The sequence below is a fragment of the Oncorhynchus clarkii genome, chromosome 21, assembly GCF_045791955.1.
Source record: "Oncorhynchus clarkii lewisi isolate Uvic-CL-2024 chromosome 21, UVic_Ocla_1.0, whole genome shotgun sequence".
In the NCBI taxonomy this organism is placed as follows: Eukaryota; Metazoa; Chordata; class Actinopteri; order Salmoniformes; family Salmonidae; genus Oncorhynchus; species Oncorhynchus clarkii.
Genome location: NC_092167.1, coordinates 32,010,997 through 32,031,714, shown reverse-complemented (window position 1 = coordinate 32,031,714; position 20,718 = coordinate 32,010,997). Strand labels below are relative to the sequence as shown.

General features: G+C 45.6%; 1 protein-coding gene across 2 annotated transcripts; it reads right to left on the bottom strand.

Annotated features, from left to right (window-relative positions):
• Nucleotides 1-845: 845 nt before the first annotated feature.
• LOC139378904 (phosphatidylinositol 3-kinase catalytic subunit type 3) lies at nt 846-19,281 on the bottom strand. Of its 2 annotated transcripts, XM_071121497.1 has the most exons (26): nt 18,823-19,228; nt 17,637-17,825; nt 17,137-17,280; nt 16,767-16,896; nt 16,622-16,648; nt 15,643-15,729; nt 13,492-13,590; nt 13,267-13,338; nt 13,037-13,141; nt 12,854-12,946; nt 12,290-12,475; nt 10,728-10,867; nt 10,428-10,506; nt 10,274-10,341; nt 10,011-10,116; nt 9,687-9,803; nt 9,395-9,526; nt 9,000-9,128; nt 8,601-8,670; nt 8,447-8,511; nt 8,042-8,126; nt 7,841-7,915; nt 7,468-7,636; nt 7,254-7,344; nt 7,015-7,140; nt 846-1,094 (listed from the first exon to the last, which is right to left on the bottom strand). In XM_071121497.1, exons 1-26 carry the CDS (start codon nt 18,885-18,887, stop codon nt 1,080-1,082), a joined length of 2,664 nt encoding a protein of 887 aa, XP_070977598.1. In that variant the 5' UTR covers nt 18,888-19,228; the 3' UTR covers nt 846-1,079. The 2 variants fall into 2 exon arrangements, with proteins under 2 accessions (XP_070977598.1, XP_070977599.1); XM_071121498.1 differs by lacking the exon at nt 16,622-16,648 and having other exon boundaries at nt 18,823-19,281.
• Nucleotides 19,282-20,718: the final 1,437 nt, after the last annotated feature.

Below are 20,718 nucleotides of genomic sequence, written 5' to 3'. Positions count from 1 at the left end.
GTAATGCTAGATAAGTGTAATTGCTGATGTTCTTTATGTATAGTTCCCATTCCAACACCATAAGGAAATGTAAATTGAGTGAACAATAAATGTTTGTCATTTTGAAGTGTTTATAGTGCAATATCTTGCTTTGTTTTTCATTTCCTAACCAGTTGTAAATGGATTACCTTAAAAAAAATACAAGTACAATGAGTACTACTGTTCTTTTGTATATAAAATAAAAAGCAACTAAAGTGTTATAATTCCACCTGCGATGGTAAATTCATAGTCCTGGTACCTTAAAATGCAGAAGTGTACATGCAATGTGTAGTAGTGTCATGTTTTGAGGTATAAGAAAGATCTGTCTAAAAAGCAACTTACAAAGATTACAATAGAAAAGTCTATTCCTTTCAAACAAATTGTTGCCCTTGGTCAGGGTGTCAGATCAAACATGACAGAACCACACAACTAACCACCTGTCATCTCCAGCTACAGCGTCTTCGACTGACCTAGATTTAGGATGAAACCAATGTGTTCTAAACTAAATGGCCCTTGTATGGTGACGGGGTTTCAAAAGTCCTCTGTTGAAATACAAAAGCCAGAAACCGCATGTTGCCCTTTATAACCATGATAAATTACATTCAGCTCTACATAATGACCTGGTGATTCATCTCTTACACAGGATAAACTCACCCCCCCATCATAACCATCCCACTATGTGTTGCTGCTCAATGGATATAGCCGGCCAGACATGTTAATCATGTACGTTAGCCATTATACCACACAAGTCCCAACAGATTATTTTGGGAATGCGATGTGTGTGTAAACGCACTAAAACACAACTCCAAGACAAGGCAACACCAGTGTTGCACTGTATCAACATGGTTTTTATTTGGCCATTAGTTTTATATCTATATATAATATATACAAAATGAAAACATCAGTCATTGTTTTGTTTTTGCAGTAGAGGTTGGCCTCTATTCAGCAGTGTCCTGGATGGATCCTCAATCTCACACAAGGGCGGGGGAGTGTCGGGACTGAGTTACTATGGATACAACCCCTCCTGTCTGTCTGTTCATCCATTGTTCAGATGGTCCTTCTCATCTGCGCCAGTACTGGAGGAGAGATGGGAGACACCACTGTTAGATGACCCTCACATCTACAACGCACAATTATTGGCAAAAGACTATTTAAAATGCAGCGTTATAAATAAACACTACTGATTAATTGTAGGTAGCAATCTCGGTTAACCCAGAACTAAAGTCTTGCGTAATTGGTCAGATGCTCGATTAAGAATTGGGTCCAGGCCCCCCGGGTGGCGCAGTGGTTAAGGGCGCTGTACTGCAGCGCCAGCTGTGCCACCAGAGACTCTGGGTTCGAGCCCAGGCTCTGTCGTAACTGGCCGCGACCGGGAGGTCCGTGAAGCGACGCACAATTGGCCTAGTGTCGTCCGGGTTAGGGAGGGTTTGGCCGGTAGGGATGTCCGTGACTCCTGTGGCGGGCCGGGCGCAGTGCACACTAACCAAGGTTGCCAGGTGCACAGTGTTTCCTCCGACACATTGGCACGGCTTGGTTTGGTTGTGTATCGGAGGACGCATGACTTTCAACCTTAGTCTCTCCCGAGTCCGTACGGGAGTTGTAGCGATGAGACAAGATAGTAGCTACTAACAATTGGATACCACGAAATTGGGGAGAAAAAGGGGTAAAATTCAAAAGAAAAAATGTCAAAATGTCCCCTTGCGAAATTGTGATTTGCCCAAAGCACCAGAACTAACGCTGCTAGTTATCTCACACATCCTGTTGGTACTGTAGATCTTTCATGATACATGTATGTTTAACCTGTTTGGGATAGGGGGCAGCATTTTCACGTTTGGATGAAAAGCGTGCCCAGAGTAAACTGCATGCTACTCAGTCCCAGTTGCTAATATTGTTGAAAGATTATTATTATTATTATTATTAGTAGATTTGGATAGAAAACACTCTGAAGTTTGTCTGAGTACAACAGAAAATATGGCAGGTGAAAACCTGAGAAGAATCCAACCAGGAAGTGGGAAATCTTTGTAGTTTGTAGTTCAACTCTATCGAATACACAGTGTCTATAGGGTCATATTGCACTTCCTAAGGCATTCACTAGATGTTAACAGTCTTTAGAATCTTGTTTGATGCTTCTACTGTGAAGGAGGGGGGAATGAGGGCTCTTTGGGTCAGTGGTCTGGCAGAGTGCCACAAGCTGGTGACGCGCATTCACGTTAGAGTCAGCTTGCATTTCTGAAGACAAAAGGAATTCTCCGGTTGGAACATTGAAGATTTGTTAACATCCTAAAGATTGATTCGATACTTCATTTGACATGTTTCTACGGACTGTAACGGAACTTTGACTTTTCGTCTGCCCCTAGTGATCAAGCGTCGTGAGTTTGGATTGTGTACTGAACGCGCAAACTAAAAGGAGGTATTCGGACAAAGATTAACTTTATCAAACAAATCAAACATTTATTGTGGAACTGGGATTCCTGGGAGTGCATTCTGATGAAGATCAAAGGTAAGTGAATATTTATAATGCTATTTCTTACTTCCGTTGACTCCAACATGGCGGATTCCCTGTTTGGCTTGATTTTGTTGTCTGAGCGCTGTACTCAGATTGCATGGTTTGCTTTTTCAGTAAAGTTTTTTTAAAATCTGACACAGCGTTTGCATTAAGAAGTATATCTTTAATTCTGTGAATAACACTTGTATCTTTAATCAATATTTATTATAAGTATTTCTGTAAATTGATGTGGCTCCCTGCAAAATCACCGGATGTTTTGGAAGCAAAACATTACTGAACGTAACGCGCCAATGTAAACTGAGATTTTTGGATATAGATATGTACTTTATCGAACAAAACATACATGTATTATTTAACATGAAGTCCTATGAGTGTCATCTGATGAAGATCAAAGGTTAGTGATTAATTTAATCTTTCTGCTTTTTGTGACTTCTCTTTGGCTGGAAAAATGGTTGTGTTTTTGTGACTAGGCTCTGACCTAACAATCATACGTTGTGCTTTCCCTGTAAAGCCTTTTTGAAATCGGACACAATGGGTAGATTAAGAAGTTTTTCATTTGCTGTATTGCACTTGTTAATGTATGAAAGTTACATATTTCAAAAAAATATTTGAATTTTGCGCGCTGCCTTTTAAGCGGAATGTTGTCAGTCACACCCCCCCGTTAAGAGACACACACTAAACCCCTGCAGAGAGAGACACACACACACACAAACCCCTGCTGAGAGAGAGAAAGGGACACACACACACACTAAACCCCTGCTAAAAGAGGCACTAAACCCCTGCTGAGAGAGACACACACACAAACTAAACCCCTGCTGAGAGAGAGAGACACTAAACCCCTGCTGAGAGAGAGAGACACTAAACCCCTGCTGAGAGAGAGAGAGACACTAAACCCCGCTGAGAGAGAGAGAGACACTAAACCCCTGCTAAAAGCGAGACACACACTAAACCCCTGCTGAAAGAGAGAGACACACACACACACACTAAACCCCTGCTGAAAGAGAGAGACACACACACACACTAAACCTCTGCTGAGAGAGAGAGACACACACACACACTAAACCTCTGCTGAGAGAGAGACACACACACACACACTAAACCTCTGCTGAGAGAGACACACACACACACACTAAACCTCTGCTGAGAGAGAGACACACACACACACACACACACACACACACTAAACCTCTGCTGAGAGAGAGACACACACACACTAAACCTCTGCTGAGAGAGAGAGACACACACACACACACACACACACACACTAAACCTCTGCTGAGAGACACACACACTAAACCTCTGCTGAGAGAGAGACACACACACTAAACCTCTGCTGAGAGAGAGACACACACACACACACACTAAACCTCTGCTGAGAGAGAGACACACACACACACACACACACTAAACCTCTGCTGAGAGAGAGACACACACACACACACTAAACCTCTGCTGAGAGAGAGACACACACACACACTAAACCTCTGCTGAGAGAGAGACACACACACACACACACACACACACACACTAAACCTCTGCTGAGAGAGAGACACACACACACACACACTAAACCTCTGCTGAGAGAGAGACACACACACACACACACTAAACCTCTGCTGAGAGAGAGACACACACACTAAACCTCTGCTGAGAGAGAGACACACACACACACACACTAAACCTCTGCTGAGAGAGAGAGACACACACACACACACACACACACACACTAAACCTCTGCTGAGAGACACACACACACACACACACACACTAAACCTCTGCTGAGAGACACACACACACACACACACACACACACACACTAAACCTCTGCTGAGAGACACACACACACACACACACACACACACTAAACCTCTGCTGAGAGACACACACACACACACACACACACTAAACCTCTGCTGAGAGAGAGACACACACACACACACTAAACCTCTGCTGAGAGAGAGACACACACACACACTAAACCTCTGCTGAGAGAGAGACACACACACACACACACACACACACACACTAAACCTCTGCTGAGAGAGAGACACACACACACACACACTAAACCTCTGCTGAGAGAGAGACACACACACACACACACTAAACCTCTGCTGAGAGAGAGACACACACACTAAACCTCTGCTGAGAGAGAGACACACACACACACACACTAAACCTCTGCTGAGAGAGAGAGACACACACACACACACACACACACACACTAAACCTCTGCTGAGAGACACACACACACACACACACACACACACACACTAAACCTCTGCTGAGAGACACACACACACACACACACACACACACTAAACCTCTGCTGAGAGACACACACACACACACACACACACACACTAAACCTCTGCTGAGAGAGAGACACACACACACACACAAACCTCTGCTGAGAGAGAGACACAGACACACTAAACCTCTGCTGAGAGAGAGACACAGACACACAAAACCTCTGCTGAGAGAGAGAGAGACACACACAAAACCTCTGCTGAGAGAGAGACACACACACAAAACCTCTGCTGAGAGAGAGACACACACACAACCTCAGCTGAGAGAGAGACACACACACACACTAAACCTCTGCTGAGAGAGAGAGAGAGACACACACACACACTAAACCTCTGCTGAGAGAGAGAGAGACACACACACACTAAACCTCTGCTGAGAGAGAGAGACACACACACACTCTGCTGAGAGAGAGAGACACACTAAACCTCTGCTGAGAGAGAGACACACACTAAACCTCTGCTGAGAGAGAGAGAGAGACACACACACACACACTAAACCTCTGCTGAGAGAGAGACACACACTAAACCTCTGCTTAGAGACACACACTAAACCTCTGCTTAGAGAGACACACACTAAACCTCTGCTTAGAGAGACACACACTAAACCTCTGCTTAGAGACACACACAATAAACCTCTGCTGAGAGAGAGACACACACACACAAAACCTCTGCTGAGAGAGAGAGACACACACACAAAACCTCTGCTGAGAGAGAGAGACACACTAAACCTCTGCTTAGAGAGAGAGACACACTAAACCTCTGCTTAGAGAGAGAGACACACTAAACCTCTGCTGAGAGAGAGACACACACTAAACCTCTGCTGAGAGAGAGACACACACTAAACCTCTGCTGAGAGAGAGACACACACTAAACCTCTGCTGAGAGAGAGAGAGAGACACACACTAAACCTCTGCTGAGAGAGAGAGAGAGAGACACACACACACACACACACACACTAAACCTCTGCTGAGAGAGAGACACACACTAAACCTCTGCTTAGAGACACACACTAAACCTCTGCTTAGAGAGACACACACTAAACCTCTGCTTAGAGAGACACACACTAAACCTCTGCTTAGAGAGACACACTAAACCTCTGCTTAGAGACACACACACTAAACCTCTGCTTAGAGACACACACACTAAACCTCTGCTGAGAGAGAGACACACACACACAAAACCTCTGCTGAGAGAGAGAGACACACACACAACCTCTGCTGAGAGAGAGAGACACACACACAAAACCTCTGCTGAGAGAGAGAGACACACTAAACCTCTGCTGAGAGAGAGAGACACACTAAACCTCTGCTGAGAGAGAGACACACACTAAACCTCTGCTGAGAGAGAGACACACACTAAACCTCTGCTGAGAGAGAGACACACACTAAACCTCTGCTGAGAGAGAGACACACACTAAACCTCTGCTGAGAGAGAGACACACACTAAACCTCTGCTGAGAGAGAGACACACACTAAACCTCTGCTGAGAGAGAGACACACACTAAACCTCTGCTGAGAGAGAGACACACACTAAACCTCTGCTTAGAGAGACACACACTAAACCTCTGCTTAGAGAGACACACACTAAACCTCTGCTTAGAGAGACACACACTAAACCTCTGCTTAGAGAGACACACACTAAACCTCTGCTTAGAGAGACACACACTAAACATCTGCTTAGAGAGACACACACTAAACCTCTGCTTAGAGAGACACACACTAAACCTCTGCTGAGAGAGAGACACACACTAAACCTCTGCTGAGAGAGACACACACACACACAACCTCTGCTGAGAGAGAGAGACACACACACAAAACCTCTGCTGAGAGAGAGAGACACACACACAAAACCTCTGCTTAGAGAGACACACACTAAACCTCTGCTTAGAGACACACACACTAAACCTCTGCTTAGAGACACACACACTAAACCTCTGCTTAGAGACACACACACTAAACCTCTGCTTAGAGACACACACACTAAACCTCTGCTTAGAGAGACACACACACTAAACCTCTGCTTAGAGAGAGACACAGACTAAACCTCTGCTTAGAGAGAGACACAGACTAAACCTCTGCTGAGAGAGAGACACAGACTAAACCTCTGCTGAGAGAGAGACACAGACTAAACCTCTGCTGAGAGAGAGACACACACATACTAAACCCCTGCTGAGACACACACCTGGGCAAACTTGTGTATCTGCTCCACCACAGCAGCAAACAGAGCTCCCACACTCTCGTCAATCAGACTCTGCATGTAATGCACCGCCTCCTCATCCGACAGGTCCAATCGAAACTTGTCCTGCACCTGGGAGGGGGAGGAGACAGAATATTCAGTGAACGTCCCATTCAAAATGGGACTCTTACAATTCACATAACCATTCGCTAAACAACATAGCGAAATGAAATACACACACACACCTTCTTAACAGTCTTGTCAGGCTCCAGGGCAATGTCGGGAATGTTGGCATCCACCATGAGAGAGAACAGATTTAGGATGAGGTTAGAGTACCTGAAGAGACAGGGATGAGAAAGAAAGAGAAATTAAAAAAGGTTCATCACAGCTGATATAAATGACCAATTAGTGGCAAAAGATCAGAATTGAGCTGCCTGTGTAAACGCGTGTGTGTCCGACCTCCTGAGGTGTAGGAAGGCAGTGTAACACTGTTTCCTGAACTCCTGGTACTGTTCACTCTGCATGCCGCCCATCCCCTCCACCATCTCCTTACTCAGCTTCATAGGAGGAGGCAGGGGCTTGGGGTCACGACCCAGGATGTAGCCAAAGTCTATGTGGAACAACTTTCCTGAAAAACGGAAGGTGGAAAGGTATTCAATCAAATGTATTCATGAAGCCCTTTTTTACAACAGCAGTTGTCACAAAGTGTCATCAGTCACACAGAATAGAGTGGAGCAGCATTTGAAGGAAAGGACTAATGGATCAGACAACGTATGGTAGAAATCCAACCATAGGGTGTTGGAGGTACACAACATAATTCCTATAGACTCACCAGTCTTTGTGAGGAGCAGGTTGTCCAAGTGTCTGTCTCCTACACCCAGGATGTATGTGATGACACAGTAACCAGCTGGAACAAGAAAGAGTAGAGGAAAGACAAAAAAAAAGATGTGTCATCCCAAAACACACTTTAAAATGAGCCCACGCCAAGGCCAGGGATTGGTCGGTGGGAGGGTGTTATTGGTAGTAGACTCACCACAGCTCTTGACGTAGGTGTCCATCACCTCAGGGCTGATGCCATAGGGCCCCTTTTCACTGGGGGCGTGTTTTCTGAAGAAACTCTGGAGAGACACAGGAAGAGAGAGAGGAGTCTTACACAAATCAAATGGCATTTGTAATATGCGCCAAATACAACAGGTTTACCATGAAATGCTTACTTACAAGCCATCAATGCAGTTAAGAAAAATAAGAGTTAAGAAAATATTTACTAAATAGTTTTTTTTTTAAGTATAATAATAACACAATCGCTTACAACAAATTAGGCCAGAGAAGACATCACAAGACGTGTCTGCACAGACATGCACAGAGCAAAAATGCTAGACAAACACCTTACATAGCAAATCATGTTAAGTCTCTTAGCCATGGATACAGTCAATTCTACCTGGATGTTTCCTTCAGTGGCCAGGACCTCAGCCACAGGCACTGACTGAACAAACTGCATGAACCCTGGAGGAAGGACAACACACAGGTCAGAGGTCACTTCACACATGCCCTGACCCAGTATTCTAATCGATAGCTACATCGGTGGTGCTCACCATGCTTGGTGCTTGTAGCCAGCACTTTGTAAGGTGTCAACTTCAGGTCCAGGTTCTCTTTCCTGAGCAACTGAGAGAGAATTTACATAATTCACACTACACCGACTCTTAACCTTCTCTAGAACCTTCTAGGCAAGGCTGAAATATAAACAACAGCCTGTGTCTTTACATTTCAGTCATTTAGCAGATGCTTTTATCCAAAGCGACGTACAGCAAGTTTGTAGTAAGGTAATATGATAATAATATGCTGGTTTCAGACCACGTCCATAATAATAAATACAGTACTTTGTTTCTACGGTAATGACACGGCAATAATGCTAGTTTCTGACCACGTCCATAATAATAAATACAGTACTTTGTTCCTACGGTAATGACATGGCAATAATACTAGTGTCTGACCTTGTCCATGAGAGAGATGATCTGTAGAATGAGCTGGTCTTGTCTCAGGTCGTCTCCGTGTTTAAAGATGACCGGGTACATCGCCCCGTCCTCCGCCTTGAAGATCAGCTTGGCTGGCATCAGGGCGCTCTATAATACACGCGCAGACATACAGAGGTGAGATAAGGACACGTAGAACAAAAAGGCACATTAGCAGACAAACATAGCAGCACATACAAAAGCAACTGCTACATAGCACAACCAAAGAAGAGGGAGAGAAAGGGAGGAGGAAGGAGGAGGAAGAAGATGAAAATAAGGAGGGATACGTTCAAGAGGGAGAGGAGAAGGAATGGAAGGAGGAGAGGAAGGATAGCGTTGAGAAGGTAGAATTAGCCAGCGATGGAGAGATGGTGCACCTTGAATAGCGTGGCGGTGTCTGGTACGATGCCTCGGATTCTGACCGAGGGTTCCAGAGGTAGCGGGATGGGGTCAATCTCACACAGGTTCACCTTCTCATTGTCCGCCAGCAGAGCCTGCAGTCGCTCCGTCTGAAACACGGGGGGGGGGGGGGGGGGGCGCCAGTGTCAACCAGCAATCGTAAACACCAGTCGCAGGGAAGACCTGGGTCATGTTCATTGGGAACCACAACGGAAGAAAACGGACTGACAGAGGGAGGAGTGTAAAGTGTGCGTCATTGGTCTCTCGTACCTTCTTCTTGCGGTTGCCGCTCTCTCTCTGCACGGCCTTCATCAGCTGCACCAGTCTGTCCACAAACGTCTGTTGGGATGCCAGGAGAGACCGCATCACCCTCACACTCTTATCACCCTAGAGAGAGAGAGTACAGAGAAGAAAGTAAGATCATGAAAGAGGGGGAAATTAGTTATACTCATGGTTACCAAAGCAAAAATACTTGCTTGGCGGTTTTTCCAACGTACTGCACCGTATCATTCACTGCACAAGCAAATTCATAGTCCTGAAAATGTCAATTAACGGAAGGATGAAGTAAGATATGAGGCACGTTGAAAGTCTAACCTTGAGCAGCGCTTGGCTAAACCTCCCAATGACGTTGAGGTACATCTTGTGGGTTTTTAGGTCTCTCTGCTGGGTGTCCTGGTCCTCACACTCCACTATTACATACCTGAGGGAGCACACACAGATTTAGTACACACGTGTTTATATATGCGCACACACACACACACACACACACACACACACACACACACACACACACACACACACACACACACACACACACACACACACACACACACACACACACACTAATTGATCCTCACCAGTAGAGGTAGTTGGCCAGTGTTGAGTTCTTACAGGCACGGGAAATGAGAAAGGTACACAGGTCCTGCTGTAGAAACACAGAACAAACATTACTACCTCTCTCGTCAGACAAATAAACGTCTGTCCTTTCCCCTTCTCCTGTACACTTTTTACCTCGGGATTCTCACTGTCCGCCCCTTCCTTTCCATTCGGGACAGGTGAGGGCACTGCTGGAGCAGTCAAGATCTGGGAACTGGAGACATACAGACAGTTCATGTTGCACTGTTAGAACACAGTTAAATAGCACAGCAGACAACCAACACCAGACATATCTAGGGGCCAGGAGCTTTTTTCCCCTGTCCAACACTGGCTAACTGACCAGAATAAACTCAGGGTCCTAGGCTATGAATTAGGGCCAGAGTTTTCCCTGATTCGGTCACAACTTTCAACCCTCCACCTTGACCCCCCTCTAACCTGTCTAGGTCCCCCAGGGTGGAGCTCTCTGCCAGGCCCTGGCTGTCCCGCTTGCCTCCTGGCTCCAGCCCACACTGGATGTCGTTGAAGTTCTCATATTTCAGAGCCTGGACCAGCTGGAGAAGGTACATCAGCAGGTCCTGGAGCACAGGGAGAACGATACGTAGGTGTGTGTGTGTGTGTGTGTGTGTGTGTGTGTGTGTGTGTGTGTAGTACATGTACACACACACAAACGTTCAAAAGTTTGGGGTCACATAGAAATGTCCTTGTTTTTGAAAGAAAAGCACATTTTTATGTCCATTAAAATAACATCAAATTGATCAGACATTGTTAATGTTGTAAAGACATTTGTAGCTGGAAACAGCTGATTTTCAATGGAATATCTACATAGGCCTGTTATCAGCAACCATCACTCCTGTGTTCCAATGGCACGTTGTGTTAGCTAATCCAAGTTTATCATTTTATGTTAGCACAGCTGAAAACTGTTGTTCTGATTAAAGAAGCAATAAAACTGGCCTTCTTTAGACTAGTTCAGTATCTGGAACATCAGCATTTGTGGGTTCGATTACAGGCTCAAAATTACCAGAAACAAATAACTTTCTTCTGAAACTTGTCAGTCTATTCTTGTTCTGAGAAATGAAGGCTATTCTATGTGAGAAATTGCCAAGAAACTGAAGATCTTGTACAACGCTGTGTACTACTCCCTTCACAGAACAGCGCAAAGTGGCTCTAACCAGAATAGAAAGAGGAGTGGGAGGCCCCGGTGCACAACTGAGCAAGAGGACAAGTACATTAGAGTATCTAGTTTGAGAAACAGACACCTCACAAGTCCTCAAATGGCAGCTTCATTAAATAGTACCCACAAAACACCAGTCTCAAAGTCAACAGTGAAGAGGTGACTCCGGGATGCTTGCTTTCTAGGCAGAGTTGCAAAGAAAAAGCCATATCTCAGACTGGCCAATAAAAATAAAAGATTAAGATGGGCAAAAGAACACAGACACTGGACAGAGGAACTCTGCCTTCATTTCTCAGAACAAGAATAGACTGACGAGTTTCAGAAGAAAGTTTGTTTCTGGCCATTTTGAGCCTGTAATTGAACCCACAAATGCTGATGCTCCAGATACTCATCTAGTCTAAAGAAGGCCAGGTTTATTAATTATTTAATCCGAACAACCGTTTTCAGCTGTGCTAACATAATTGCAAAAGGGTTTTCTAATGATCAATTAGCCTTTTAAAATTATAAACTTGGATTAGCTAACACAACGTGCTATTGGAACACAGGAGTGATGGTTGCTCATAATAGGCCTCTGTACACTATGGAGATATTCCATTAAATAAAAAAAGCAATTTCCAGTTACAATAGTCATTTACAACATTAACAATGTCTACACTGTTTTTCTGATCAATTTGATGTTATTTTAATGGACAAAAAATGTGCTTTTCTTTAATAATAAGGACATTTCTAAGTGACCCCGAACGGTAGTGTACATGGCTCTGCTGTGTCACTCCCCCTCCCCCACTCACTCACACAACCCAACACTTCACCGCCCCATGCAAGCTACCTCGTCGTCGGCCTGCTGCAGCCTGGTCACAGCATAGCGTCGTACGGTGGGGTTGGTGAACTGGGAGGAGAGCAGCTCTAGGGAGTCCTCAACATCCATGGGCCTCCACTTCCCCAGCAGCTCCAGGGCCTGCTTAGCCTCCCCGGGCAGCGCCCAGTTCACACACTTTAGGAACTTAGTCAGTGCCTGGAGGGGAGAGGGAAGAGGGGCTCTTAGGTAATTAGCTTAGACAAGTGTGTCAACACTCATGGAGTGTATTTGAGTGTTGTTGTGGTGAACATAGGGCTCTGGGTTTTTCCTGACCCTGTGACTTAACCAAGAATAACTCAGGGCCCCAGTTATACTGGGACAATGCTAATCTAGGATTCTTCCCTGGTCAGGTTACGAGGTCAGGAACTCGATGGGCCCTAGATGCTGTCCAACTTTGTTTCCATTTTGTATGGAAATGTATTCTGCTATAAACATGCACATACTGTGTTGTGTGTCTACATACTTTAAATCACAAATAAAATGGACTAAAAAGGACAACCAATGAAAGGACTTCAAACTTAGCAGGACACACACCTTCTCCTGAGTGGTGAGGTAGTAACGGAACTTCCACACCAGGTCCTGTTCCTCTGAGCTCAGTTGCTTGGTCGGAGGGTAATTCACTATGACCTGTAGAGAGAGACATACACACGAGATTGAGCCTACTGCTAAAATCACACACAGACACACATACAGTTGTGGTTGACTAATGGTACTAACGTTGAGCTGATCTCGTGTGGCAGCGTTAGGCTTCAGGTCGTGGTCCGACGGGCCACTCCGAAGGCTACGGGCCAATTTATGGTGCTTGCTCTCCACAAGGTTCTCCTATGGCAGGGGCAGAGGGACATTATAAATGATTAATACATTAAACTCAATACATGTATGGTAATATTGATATGTTGAAAATAAAACAAATCTCCATTCTAACCCTGTGTGTGTGTGTCTCTTACCATGCACATCTGAGGGTCAGGGACTTTAACGATGTCAGCGCTGGTGAGCACCGGTGAGGCGTCATCTCCATCCTGGAGGGGGAGTAGTTAGTCAGTCAGCCAGCCAATCAGCTAACACATCACCACGGCAATCAACCAATCAATCCCTTTCAGAATTATGACAACAGCTCAAATGTCACAACCATGTATGTGTGTGTATGTATATATATATACATATATACCTACCTTCTCATAATAGACAATACTGTACTCAGGCTTTTCTCCAGTTTTGACACGAGGAAACTCCACCATAAGATACATGAAGTTGGAGCTACGCTTCTCACTCTGTGGGAACACAAACATAAGAGGCTGACTGACTTTAGATTTTTTTAAAGAGGTCTCGGCAGAAATGAGCGATGGCCTTTACATATAAAGTACGTCATGTTATGTGTCACACATATCTGTGATGAGGCTGTTCAAATCAAACTTTATTTGTCACACGCGCCGAATACAACAAGTGTAGACCTTACCGTGAAATGCTTACTTACAAGCCCTTAACCAACAGCGCAGTTCAAGAAGAGTTAAGAAAATATTTACCAAATGGACTAAAGTTTAAATTTTAAATTTTAAAAGTAACACAAGAATAAAGACTATATACAGGGGGTACAGGTTAGTTGAAGTAATTTGTACATGTAGGTAGGGGTGAAGTGACTATGCATAGATAATAAACAGCGAGTAGCAGCAGTGTACAAAAGGGGGGGTCAATGTAAATAGTCCGGGGGGGGGGGATTTTATTAATTGTTCAGCAGTCTTATGGCTTGGGGGTAGAAGCTTTTGAGGAGCCTTTTGGTCCTAGGCTTGGCGCTCTGGTACCGCTTGCCGTGCGGTAGCAGAGAAAACAGTCTATGACTTGGGTGACTGGAGTCTCTGACAATTTTATGGGCTTTCCCTGACACCGCCTATTATATAGGTCCTGGATGGAAGGCAGCTTGGCCCCAGTGATGTACTGGGCCGTATGCACTACCCTCTGTAGCACCTTACGGTCAGATGCCGAGCAGTTGCCATATAAGACGGTGATGCAACCGCTCAGGATGCTCTCGATGGTGCAGCTGTAGAACCTTTTGAGGATCTGGGGACCCATGACAAATCCTTTCAGTCTTCTGAGGGGGAAAAGGTTTTGTTGTGCCCTCGTCACGACTGTCTTGGTATGTTTGGACCATGATAGTTCGGGGCTCCACTACAGCCCTGTTGATGTTAAATGGGGGCCTGTTCGGCCCGCCTTTTCCTGTAGTTCACGATCAGATCCTTTATTTTGCTCACATTGCGGGTGAGGTTGTTGACCTTGCACCACACTGCCAGTTCTCTGACCTCCTCCCTATAGGCCGTCTCATCGTTGTCGGTGATCAAGCCTACCACCGTTGTGTCGTCAGCAAACTTAATGATGGCGTTGGAGTCGTATTTGGCACGCAGTCATGGTTGAACAGTGAGTACAGGAGGGGACTAAGTACGCACCCCCAAGGGGCCCCAGTGTTAAGGATCAGCGTGGCAGACATGTTGTTGCCTACTCATACCACCTGGGGGCGGCCCGTCAGCTATTCCAGGATCCAGTTGCAGAGGGAGGTGTTTGGTCCCAGAGTCCTTAGCTTAGTGATGAGCTTTGTGGGCACTATGGTGTTGAACGCTGAGCTGTAGTCAACGGGGCGGTAATCATTTAGGCAGGTTACCTTCTCTTCTTTGGGCACAGGGACTACAGTGGTCTGCTTGAAACATGCAGGTATTACAGACTCGGTCAGGGAGAGGTTGAAAATGTTAGCGAAGACACTTGACAGTTGGTCCGCGCATGCTTTGAGTACACCTCCTGGTAATCGGTCTGACCCAGCGGCTTTGTGAATGTTGACCTGTTTAAAGGTTTTGTTCACATCGCCTACCGAGAGCGTTATTACAGTCATCCAGAACAGCTGGTGCTCTCGTGCATGCTTCAGTGTTGCTTGCCTCGAAGCGAGCATAAAAGGCATTTAGCTCGTCTGGTAGGCTTGCGTCACTGGGCAGCTCGTGTCTGGGTTTCCCTTTGTAGTCCGTAATAGTTTTCAAGCCCTGCCACATCCGACGAGCATCAGAGCCGGTGTAGTAGGATTTAATCTTAATCCTGTACTGACGCTTTGCTTGTTTGATGGTTCGTCTGAGGGCATAGCGGGATTTCTTCTAAGCGTCCGGATTTGTCTCCCGCTCCTTGAAAGCGGCAGCTCTAGCCTTTAGCTCGATACGGATGTTGCCTGTAATCAATGGCCTCCGGTTGGGATACGTACGTACGTTTAGGTGATTGTGAGTGTGTATGGTTTACAGTATAAGGCATCAATGATTTAAAAAAAACTGACCTCAGATTCTCTACTAACTCACCTCGTTGATCATCTCTATCTCTCTGAAGGTCAGGCGGTCCAACCAGTCTACCTTCACCATGTGACCCTGCCGGTGGGCCTTGGTCAGCTAGAAGGAGAGAAAGAAAGAGGGATGGAGGGAAGGGAGGGAAAGAAAGAGGAGAAGAGATTGAGAGGTTAGGAATAAAGGATGCAATCGAGGTGGAGCAGAGATATGCAGAAAGCTAGCTCGGCCAATCAGAGCGCAGCTTGGTGCCAGTGGCCAATCCAGTGCAACGGAAGCACTGAAAACACACTCAGCAGCCAATCCGCTCAGTCAGTGTGGGTGACAGGGGCACACAAGCACAACATTCGCTATAGCTATTAGAGCTCACTCTGAACTTAGTACAGACAGTTTCCAGTATTTACAGCCAGTTGACACACCCATGGGGCACCATTAATCCCTTTTATTTTGACTTCAGCTTGATAAAATGGTCAGTGGGTCTAATTCTTAGTAAATTACTGCAAAATGAAAACCAACACACCAAAGGCTAATGACACATTAGTGCAAGATTTAAATTGGGGTTTCCTAAACTCGGTGCATGGGGTGCATGTTTTGGTTTTTGCCCTAGCACTACACAGCTGATTCAAATAATCCACTAATCATCAAGCTTTGATAATTTGAACAAGCTGTGTAGTGTTACGGCAAAATCCAAAGCATGCAACTCTTGGGCTCCAGAGCACCGAGTTTAGGAATCCCTGATTTTAATTATATGCATTATACAAAGGTGGTGCTTCTTAGTTGTTTCTCTGGTAAAATGGCAGGGGTATTTGATGCACCATATTCCTAACAAACATTAACAAGCCACACACACACAAATTCAGCAAGATTTAGCTATAGGGCCTAATATGTGCACCAACAAAGAAATAGACACAAACACACACAGGCCTACACACACAGGCCTACATACACATCCAGCATTCCGACCCCCTCTCCCCTCCTTCCAACCCCTAGTACTCACATCACTGAGAAACTCCAGGTCAGGGGCCTGGAATAGACAGTGATTTAGACGAGTCCTTTCACAGGAGAACATCACACACTCTCTCCGCCGTCAAACACACAAACCCAAACAAACCCTCCAGGGGGACCCCTGACCCTGTGCTTACCTTGGCCAGTCGCCCCATCTGGTCCTCTGCCAGACTGCTGCTGGTCCTCCCTGGGGTGCTGGTGGGCTCCCCTCCGTCCCCCTCCACCCCCGGCCACACCTTCAGGTCGTGCATGCCCTGCCGGAACATCCTGAGAGAGAAGAAGGGGAGATGGAGAGGGGACGGGAGATGGCATCAGTCAATGTTCTGGTTGGCTTTCGGAGTTGTCCCCCACCCCAATAATAGCCACATACTTCTTCCATATACCGTCAGCTAGGGTTGGGGTCAATTCCAGTCAATTCAGAAAGTATACGGAAATTCCAATTCCCTTCCATAGTACAGCAATATACAGTATATGGACATATATTTGCTGAGATGGACTTGGACTCACCCATATTTGCCGAAGAGGGTGACGGTGGTTCCCCCCACAGGGGTGGCTCGGCCCGGTCCGTACACATCCCACACAGTAAGGGCCACCTGGGCACTCTGGGGCAGGTCTGGGTACTTCACTGGCAACTTCAGCCACTCATTCCAGCTGGGGAAGGGGAAAGAGGAAGGGGGAGAGAGAGCAAGAGAGGTGATAGGGAGGAGAGACAGGGAGAGAGAGAGGGAGAGAGGGAGAAAGAGAGAGAGAGAGGTGATAGGGAGGAGAGACCGGGAGGAGAGAGAGTGAGAAAGTTTACAGAACAGTTCACAAGGATGATTATATTTTGTATATATTATCGTGAAATGAGTCTACAATGTGAGATAAAGACCAACCAGGTCAAAGAGTTGATTACGGTTGCTCTCAAATGGCACCCTATTCCCTATATAGTGCACCAACCTGGTCAAAAGTAGTGCACTATGTAGGGAATCGATTGCCATTTGGGACACAGCCTGGGTGTCACTCACTTCCAGCGTGTACTGAAGGCCTTGTAGGAGGTGCGCACGGGCAGCGCCAGGGGCTTGCCCTCTGCGAACACCTGACAGGTAACATAGAGGTCTGAGCAGTTCTCCTGGTAGAGGCCAGAGAACCGCAACATTGGATCCTGCAGCAGGGCCTTGTAGCTCTTCTGCTCCCGTTTTCCCTCCAAACTGCCTCTGTAGGGGGGGTACAGGGGGGAGATCATGAGAGACAGACAGAGGGAAGTAGTTTGACACTACCACCATCACTTGTCATCCTTCCCTTTCAGAATCAGTATTCTTAGCCACTCTGCTCAGCCAAAGTCCTAAAATCTAGACAAAAGTTGTAGATCAACACTCTAGAGGTCCACAGATCTATCACCTGCAAGTGTGTTCACATTTGGCTAAATTAGTTGTATTGCCACTAGGCTAAATGACAGGGCATATCACGGAACATATCTTTGTGCATTCTGCGGTGTTGAGACAACGTTAACAGTCCCCTGACAAGTTGTGACAAAACGCATCACCCTATTATTCCAGTGTGTAACGGCCTAACGGGAAGCACTGCACTGTTTGTTGAGAATTATGAACGTTATTTACAGGCCACCATAGCGGAGCCTAGCTCGTTAAGTGACGTCACGAGAGGTAGATGAGCCGTTGGAATGTGCATGATGTCAAGAAAATGCGGATTTTTCCGTGTTCCCAAATAAGAGCCCTCACCGGGCACGTTATGGAGCCGTGATACTGGTTGAGTCATGGTGTTGCCATGCTCGCTAAGGTAAATAGAAGACAAACAACTAACGTCAGCTAGCAATGTAATAAGATACTTTTGGGACAAGTGTTGCAATCATTTTTCATGCATGTAAAGTGGTATTAGACAGAGACTCGAGGTGCATTGTAATTGATGTCAACATGCTATCATTTAACAGTACGCAGTTATAGGCATAAGTAGGCTAGCTAGGTCACTGAGGTATAATAAGACCTAGGTAGCCAGCTATAGCTACACTGACTGATATTGTTTATTGTTGACATCAATCAATCACATGTATTTATAAAGCCCTTTTTACAGCAGATGTCAACGTTCTTCTGAGACCCAGCCTAAAACCTAGAAGAGCATTTAAGGAGCGAGCGAGATAGTTAACTTGCTACTTGTAAAGTATGGTCCATAAGTAGCCCACGGTAACAAAATACTTACATTTTCAGTTGAACATTAATGTCCAAGTCACAACTGTAGACATAGTTAAACTTGTCTGTGTCCATCTTATTTAACACATACGAGTAAAAAGCTAGCGAACGTTACTCATAAATTCGCAGAGGCAAATAGGATTGTAGCTAGCAAGCCTTTCCTGGCCGTGGGCTAGCTTGGAAGGCCTGAGTGCAAAAATCCCCTTGGTAGCGCACAAACAATAGTTTCTGCAGTTGTCTTGAAAAAAATACTGAGATACAGTCCGTTTACAGACCATCAGTCCGATCGAAATGTGAACTTTTATCGCCTCGATTCACAATAATGACATTATAGCGACACATTTATTTTCGGACTTGAGTATGTTTTTTTGTGATCAAAACAGTCTGCTGCTGATATCAGGAAAACTTAATCAATCTCTAAGTCACTGTCAATGAGCGAGTGTGTTCCCCATCGTTGTTTTCAAATGTTGATTTAGCTGGTCTGATAGTGGTCACTTACTTCCTGGATGGGAACATTGGGGGCGGGGTTTACCGTGTAATCTTAAAGGGATAGTCAACAGAAGTACATTTTTTATTTTATTTTACCTTCATTTAACTAGGCAAGACAGTTAAAAACAAATTCTTATTTTCAATGACGGCCTAGGATGTATGGGATTTGAGTTCCATTATAGTTTTGCAACACATTTATGTGCAAATGAAATGTCTTACTTTGAATTGTGTATACGCTAAACCTCTTCGTTGGTCTTTGGGTTGGAGCACATGCCATCATAGGCACTACTAGCAGAGTGCTTAAATTGAACTGCATCCCATGCTCTCTACATCTCCATGGGGCAGTCTTGTGGGGTTATTGTCTTGTATTGTGGTGATGACAGCAGGTTTAAGAGCGTTGGGCCAGTAACCGAAAGATCTCTGGGTCAAATCCCTGAGCCGACAAGGTGAAAAATCTGTTGAGCAAGGCACCTAACCCTAATTGCTCCTGTAAGTTACTCTGCATAAGAGAGTCTGCTAACCCTGTCAAACCCTAAAAAAGGAGGGTTTGTTTGGGACATGTGATTTGGCTGGGTAGAGTTGTTCTATCCGAGGTAGCAAGTTAACGCTCCCTGAGCCAGAACAAAACATTAGCTCATCTCCTTCCACTTTTGCTGTCAATCTGCAGACAGACAGAGATCATGGGGAAAAACCTGTGATGAGGGAACATGTTTTTCACAATGGACCCCGCGGGCCTCATCATTTGTGTTTTACGCCTGTGTTCCCTCCTACCCCCACAGAAGTCTGGCGGGTGTTGATAGGTCTCCCTCGTCAGCTAGGGGTGATGCTGACAGCAGGGCCCTGACGTGCTCTGGTCCTGTATTGTTGTGACTCAGTGTGTGTGTGTGTGTATGACAAAGTTGGCCATGTCTCTCCAGCTCCACAGCTTGACTTGTCACAGTCTGAGGAGGAACATGTCTCGACTCTGGAACCTTGTCACCTCAGTACCCTGTGCACATTATGTGTGAGTCCCAAATGGCACCCTATTCCCTATACAGTGCACTACTTTTGAACAGGGCCTATATGGCTCTGCCTGGTCAAAAGTACAGCACTAAATATTCTCCCCTCCCAGAACCTAAGGGTCCTATACAATAAGACGATGACGGATGCTGACGGATTCCCACCCTTTGATTGACGCCATTTAAAGAGGTGCTGAGTAGGAAAACCCTCTTAAAACAAAAGCAATTTGTCTCACACCCATTAGTGTCTTCATGGACGAGCAGTTCATTGGTAGCATGAGAGTGAGAGAATCTCCATCCTTTTCCATTTGACATTCCATAGACCAGGATGTCGCCCTAAAATCATGACACATTTCATCCTAAGTTGAAGAGCGGGTGTATAAAAGCATACCTGCCACCTGCCTGCAGCAGCCATAGCA

Excerpts from the sequence above, each read along its gene's own strand:
- LOC139378904 (XM_071121497.1), bottom strand. The coding sequence starts at position 18,887 with ATGGACACAGACAAGTTTAACTATGTCTACAGTTGTGACTTGGACATT. Across the intron at positions 17,281-17,636 it reads GCCTTCAGTACACGCTGGAA|CTGGAATGAGTGGCTGAAGT; the intron begins GTGAGTGACACC and ends CCCCTTCCCCAG. Across the intron at positions 15,730-16,621 it reads ACCTGGAGTTTCTCAGTGAT|CTGACCAAGGCCCACCGGCA; the intron begins GTGAGTACTAGG and ends CTCTCCTTCTAG.